Here is a 7,580-nt window from a genome sequence, read left to right on the forward strand (position 1 = left end):
TTGAGTCACCACTCAACCAGGCGAAGGACGTCTGGAAGGTGAAGACAGTCTGCAGCTTGGTAATCAAGGCTGAAAAGCCGAGAAAATCGAGCAAAGCAGCCCAGTGCCACCGCTGCCAGCGATTTCATCACGCACAGAGGAACTGCACGGCAGAACACCGTTGCGTCAAGTGTGGCGAAGCCCACGAGACCAAGGTGTGCACTAAGGAGCGCGCAGCGTCCCCCAAGTGTGCCAACTGTAGTGGCCCCCACACGGACAACTACATGGGCTGCCCAAAGTTCCCGAAGGTGCAGGCTCAACGGACCAAGGTCGCCGCCCCCAAGGCAATCCTCACCGCCACCAAAGGCACCGGAGCCACCAAGAAGACTGCGAAACAGCGTCAAACGGTGAACTTCGGCCTTCAGAAGAGCCAAATTGCCACCTCCGTGGCAACAGCAAAGAGCTCAAAGGAGCTGGCTGAAAAACTTTCAGCCTACATCGCCCTCCTTCTGAATAATTGATGAGTGCAAATCAACTAATTCAGCGCTCTTTTCAATGCAATGCGAATGCCAACGGCCTTCGAGCGGCCCGAGACGAGCTCGAAGAATTCGTCGACAGGTTGCAACTGGACATCGTACTTGTGTGCGAAACAAGGTTGCAACCCCCCGTCGCGGATCCAAAAATTCGGGGATTCACCCTCCACAMGGCGGACAGAGGAACCGGTCCAGGAMGAGGAACGGCAATTTTTGTAAGTAACAGAATTAAACACTCTGTTCTAGCAAAAGGCAAACCCCCACGTCCAGAACGTCCCCGTCAAGTTGGGGTATACGGGAACGAAGTCGCGGAAGATTCTCCTAGTTTCAGTGCTGCCGTTAGAAGGGCCTGGATATATGCTGGAAGAATTAAGCCAGGGACTACCTCCGAACAAATTCAAGATCATTTGGAAAGAAAATTTCCTCAACAGGTTTTTACTGTGGAACCACTACCATGTCGTGAAGAAGCCCGCAGCATTTCCTTCAAGATTGGTGCAGACTACACACTGCTTGATGATATTTACAAACCCGAAAACTGGCCGAAACAGGTTTTAATAAAGAAATTTACATTTTTTAGAAAAAAAAAAAACAGTCCGGACAATTTTAAACAAATAAATAAGAAAGTGAAAAACCCAATACGACAATGTTTAAGTTTAAGTATCCTATGCCAAAATATTCAGTGCTTATCTAATAAGACAGCTAAGCTAGATTTCTTTTTTTTTTTTCTTAATGAGGTAGATGTAGATGTTTTATTGTTTTCTGAGCATTGGCAGTGTGCTGATGATATTAATAGAATTGCGTTAAACGGATATCGGCACTGTTCATCTGTGTGTCGTCCTAGAGGGAAACATGGGGGTGTAACCATTTTTTTAAAATCAAATATCAATAATTATAAGTGTCTGAATGCGATTAACAATTTATCAGTTTTAAATGTATTTGAATGTTGTGGTGTCGAAGTAGACAATCTAATAATTGTATCAGTGTATCGGCCTCCTTCTAGTACCATAGAGGAGACAAAAACTTTGCTAGAAATTTTCGATAAGATGTGTGAATATCTGTCACAAGTAGCAAAGAGAGTAGTGATAGGTGGTGATTATAATATTAATTTTAATTCTAATTCGAATATCAGTCGTGATTTTGTAGATATATTACAAGTTTATAACTTAAATTTAACTTTCCGCGACGCAACTCGTGGCGATAAGAGCATAGATAATATCATTACTAATAACTATGTTCAGGTATTAGATACAAACGTTGTTGATAACTATATGTCCGATCATCAGGCCTTAATGATGACCATAACATCATTAAAATCCAATAAATTTAATAATCGCGTTCTTTCATATAAAAGAAATTTTAGCGAAAAAAATATTAATATGTTTTATAATACTTTAGCTACACTTACATGGAATGATGTCTTGTTGACAAATGATTGTAATTTGGCTTTCAATTGATTCTTGGACTGCCTTTCAATGGTTTTTGATCAAAGTTTCCCTAAACGAGCTTTGCGAAAAGACAATACGACAAAGAACAATAACTGACACCTTATGTGATTAAATTAAAAAATGCGGTTTCTCTTTATGTAGATTTTACCCAGAATTTAAAGAAAGATTTACACAAATTAATAAAGAATTTCAAAGAGCCCTAACAAATTAAAAAAAATCAACTAATGACAACTTTATACTCAATTCAAGTAACAAAAATAAAGCATTATGGACAATTATCAATTATCAATACTGGTAGGAAAATGGATAATAAACACGAATTTAAAATTAAAGATAAAAACAATAAACTACTTAGTCAAATCGAAACAGCTAACGCTTTAAACGATTTTTTTTTGTTGAAGCGCCGTTAAACGCGACTTCTCATATTTCAGAAAAAAATGATTATGAATTTGTAAACAAGGCATGCACATCGAATATTAGTAAATCCTTTTTTTTATTAGGTGTAACTGAGAATGATGTTATTCTAACAATCAATAGCTTGAGTAACTCAAGGGCTTCGGGTATAGATGAAATTTCTAATATCTTACTAAAAAGAATTGCATTAACAATAGTAACTCCGTTAACTCACATAATAAATTTATCTTTACAGTCGGGCATTTTTCCTAATAAGCTCAAAACTGTTAACGTTATTCCTTTGCATAAAAAAGGTTCTAAAACTGACATATCCAATTATAGAGCGATAAGTTTGTGTTCCAGTATTTCTAAAACAATAGAATTAGTAGTAAATAAGCAATTAATGTCTTTTCTATCTTCTAATAATTTAATATCACACTGCCAACATGGCTTCATAAAAAGTAAAAGTATAGATACGGCCCTTTTTCAATTTTTAACAGCTATTGTTTCAGCCATAGACAAAAAAGAAACCGCAATTGGTTTATTTATTGACTTTGCAAAAGCGTTTGACTGCATAAACCACGACATCTTATTGTTTAAAATGAAGAAGTATGGTATTAGAGGAGTTGCTCTTAATTGGTTCCAAAGTTTTTTGGAGAATAGGGAACAACAGGTATCTTTAGCATCGGTATCTTCGACTAAAAAAAAGATTAAATTAGGCGTTCTACAAGGGTCGATACTGGGTCCGACATTATTTTTAATTTTAATAAATGACATGTTTAAATATATTTAACCTAGTTGTACAATAGTATCTTATGCTGATGATTCAAATTTTTTGATTACTAGCAATAATATACGAGACGCGATTACAGTTCTAACGGAGGTATATCATAAAATAAATGTCTGGGTCGAGGGTAATAAATTAGTTATTAACCATCAAAAAAGAAATTGTATGATATTTAGCTCTAAATCAAAAAATGTAAAAATTGATTGGGTATTGGATGATTCCATTATTCTTTCCTGTGTAAACGATGTAACCATGTTAGGGCTAACTATTGACGCGACTTTACGTTGGACACTACATGTTGACAATGTATATATAAAGCTCTGCAAAACGTATTATGCCCTTTCAGCGGCTTCTAAAACTTGTAGTAAGGATATAGTTAAACAACTCTATTTTGGTATGATTCATAATTTGTTACGGTATGGCATACTACACTGGGGTAATTCTTCAAGTGTCCATAAAGTATTTCGATTACAGAAGAGGGCTGTCCGAATTATTGCTCAATTAAAAAAGACAGATTCCTGTAGAGAGGCATTTAAAACACTCAATATTTTAACTTTATATAGTATTTATATACTAGGTGAATAAAAAGTATGGAACCAAACGTTTTTTGCTTAAACTATTTATTTTTTGAAAAAACTAATTGATGAGTGATAAAGTACTATAAAAATGTGATGATTTAACAAGAATAAAATTTTTCGAGTTCTACAAAAAAAAAATATTTTTTTAAATGGCAACCCACTATAAAATCATTTTTTTCATAAAAGCTATACTCTAAGGATTCCAACTATCTGCTTTATATTTAATTTTTTCAAAATGATTTTTTCACATACATTGCAATTTTGACAAAAAAAATCGCATAACTCAAAAACAAAACAAAATTTTGCTCTGAAAATACGATCACATTTTTTATATCACTCTAATTTATATTAATTGTTATTTTCTGGAGGCAAATGATTAAAAATAAAACCGCTTGGTTCCATACTTTATATTCACCCTGTATATGAAGCAGTGTGCTTCGTTTTCAAAAATAAAGTCAAATTTAAGGATTCTAGTGATAACCACGCTTATAACACCAGATGTAAAGAACATTTGATTCCAAATAAACATAGAACTGCATTATTTCAGAAAAGTATAAATTATAACTGTTGCAATTTTTTTAATAAATTATCAGAGGAAATCCAATGTTCGGCAAATGTTTATGTATTTTATTATTATATGTATTATTATATTATATTATTATTACCGATTACAATAATTAATTAATTAAATGTCAAAGTAACATTTTTGTCAAAAAAATAAAACCACCATTGCGATGGGACTTAAAATAATGACCTTTTAAAATTACAAATTAGCTCATTTCAATATAATACACCGTATAACACACTTTACACACGTTTAATTATAATAATTATTAGTAAAATAATATCCTATGACAAGATTTACTTAAAAGAAATGTTGAGGCTAAATGCAAAAGCATTTTTATTACTTTTTCCTCGCAGATGGTTTATGACCGCGGTTAGGTAGGAGGACCCAAATAATGAGGGTCGATTTATGGACACGACATTTTCTACTTTTCTGAGTGTAAATGGTTATGATGAGAAAAAAATAAACGCATAAATAAAAATCCTGTTATTAGATATAACAATAAAGAACGAGCAAAAAGACGTTTAGCAAACACTTTTTTTCTTCAGTCCAGTTCGTTTTTTTAATTTGTTACAATATAAATATATCAATCATATTAGACAATCTAATTCTATCAGCAACTTCAAATTTTGGTTTTTGATTTGTTAGTATAGCCATGTATACGGTTTCTAATAATTGCCTTTCGTTTTCTTTACTTACATCTTTTGGTTTCATTTTAATAGTAGTATGATAAGAAATGTTATAAGATTTTATAATGTTTGGAAGTAGCGAAAGCCATTCAAAACTGTCATATAATATATTATATACATACTGTCCCAACGGTCCGAAAAAGCTCTATAACTTGTTTACTTTAAGAGATATTGACTTTTTTTTTTCAGATTATAGCTGCGTTTTTGATGCACATTTTAAAAATATTGCGGTTTATATACAGGGATGTCCCAATATTAAAAAAACACTAAAGTTATGTTTCTTTAAATGGAATCTACTCAGTTTGATTTTATTTTTGGATTCTACGCTAAATTACAAATAACTTTTATAGAGGTTGTTTTCATTTATCTGTTATCAATTTTGATTTGTGGCGCTTTTTTATCAGAATTTTTGAAATGCAGGGGTCTGTCTAAAAATTCGTAACTTCTAAATGCTTGCACACAACTGAAATTAAGTAACGCCGTTTGATTCCTGAAGGTTTGCCGCATCTTTTAAGTGTTTACTCAACAACCTGCTCAGTGGAATGTGCCTACTGCGATTTTTTAAACATCACAAATTAAAAATGTCAAAAACTCATTTTTTTCAAATGGCACCCTGTATTTATTATTGTACCAATCAAAAGATCTTTTGACAAGCTTTCCATCAATATAGGGTTTGTATAGTCCAGTGTAAAATTCTAAGTTGCTATCCTAAATTAACTAAATTTCGAAAAACTTTTCTGTTTTGGACAATGAAAAAAACAGATAAATGAAAACAACCTCTATAAAAGTTATTTATAATTTAGCGTAGAATCCAAAAATAAAATCAAACTGAGTAGATTCCATTTAAAAAAACATAACTTTAGTGTTTTTTTTAATATTGGGACATCCTGTATATAAACCGCAATATTTTTAAAATGTGCATCAAAAACGCAGCTATAATCTTAAAAAAAACAAAAAGTCAATAACTCTTAAAATAAACAAGTTATAGAGCTTTTTCGGACCGTTGGGACAGCCTGTATATTATATAGACTTGAATTATCTAACGTATGGTCCGAAAGTTTTGAGAATTTTTTTAGATGTTTACAACTTTTTTAAAACTCGTTAATCTGTTAAACTAAATGCAATAACAAATGATACTATAAACAATAATAAATAATCCATAATCAATTATCTTCAATGTCTCTCAGTTTTCTTCTGATTTACCCCATTCTCCTCTGGGCAAGAACAGGATCGATTTCTCTAAGCTTTGAAACAGTTTGACGTCGCAATTTTTTCTCATTTCTGACTTTCTATCTCTTGTATACTTTTCTGTACAATATTGTCCAAAACTCTTCTGTTGATCAAGCCTGAGGTACATTGGGAGGATTGTCTATTTTGGATACACAATTTTTATTGTTTTTATTGTTTTATTGTCATTTTGTAACTTCTCTACCATTGTGGAATGAAGGAAAATCAGATCAAAACATCACATCATCATCGGCATGATGTGTATTTAAAACTTCATTGGCTTCAATCATTTTTCATTGTCCCAAAATTCTGGGACAAGGACTTTTGGACACATTCTTTTATGGTCCGATAAATTGTTGTTACAGAAATATTTTGTTCTCTATAAATTGAAGCAATTTCATGTTTAGGCATTCGCCCAACTAGATTGTAAATGTCTTAACGAATATCTAGCTTATAAGAAATTTTCGAAAACACCAATGAAACAACTAAACTGCCATAACATAAACATGTTAATTGTCATACTTTACTTCCAGCAATAACTTGTTTAAACATCATTTGGTATAAATAAAAACAATCTAAAAAAATTCCCAAAACTCCTCCAACTCTCTCAACCCGTGTAAAAATTAATTTAACCATCTCTCGAAAAATGGCAATTGCTTTTGGAGTGGGGGACCACGGAGCAATTCTGCTGGCCACTATAGCAAAAAGAAATATCAAACTTTAGACAATAAACGATGATAAAAAATGAAAATTCAATCGAACCGTTATTGAACCGGACGGACGATTTTGATTAATTAATATTATTTGAGTCAAAAATCCATAAAAATGAAAATTAAACAAAAACAAATGCACAAGAGTAAAAAGAAAATTCATTGTCTTGTGGTAGAGTATATTAATTAAAACTTTCCGGTGGAAACATTTGCGAGAAGGGAAATTCCAATACCCGAAAATATACAACTAGCCGACCCCAATTACAATATTTCGGCATCCTTTGATCTGTTGATTGGAGCCGGCATCTTCTGAGAACTTTTAAAGAACGGTCGGGTCCTTCTAAGTAATAATAAAAAGTACCCACAAAATACAATTTTCGGTTGGGTACAATACTTTATTTCACGAACAGATGTAGTAATAAAAACGCCCACTTGCACCCGCGCTGTTTAAATAACGGCTTATTATTGGTCAAAATCTGTAAGTTCGTTTCACATCAAAACAGCGAAGTAAAGCGTGTACCTATCAAACTGTTAAGTGATACCGCACATAATATTATAAATATCATGAATTGATTGTGACACAGTGAATTTTATGCTATGCATTTATATTTATACCATACAATAAAATTTATTATTTAGTTTAAAATTACGCGGGCTTTACCAGCGAGTGCTGT

At 32.7% G+C, this 7,580-nt stretch overlaps 1 protein-coding gene across 1 annotated transcript in view; it reads left to right on the plus strand.

Moving 5' to 3' along the window:
• The window catches only part of LOC123009100, a 1,539-nt gene extending 953 nt beyond the window's left edge, over window positions 1-586 (plus strand). The window contains exon 2 of the mRNA XM_044405226.1: window positions 6-586. Within this exon, the coding sequence (XP_044261161.1) occupies window positions 6-500 (495 nt within the window). The 3' untranslated portion in view covers window positions 501-586. The remainder of the gene's footprint in view (window positions 1-5) is intronic.
• The last annotated feature ends 6,994 nt before the right edge of the window (window positions 587-7,580 follow it).

The sequence above is a fragment of the Tribolium madens genome, unplaced genomic scaffold (genome assembly GCF_015345945.1).
Source record: "Tribolium madens isolate multiple individuals breed KSU strain unplaced genomic scaffold, Tmad_KSU_1.1 Scaffold_71;HRSCAF=194;Tcas5.2_LG6, whole genome shotgun sequence".
Lineage (NCBI taxonomy): Eukaryota > Metazoa > Arthropoda > Insecta > Coleoptera > Tenebrionidae > Tribolium > Tribolium madens.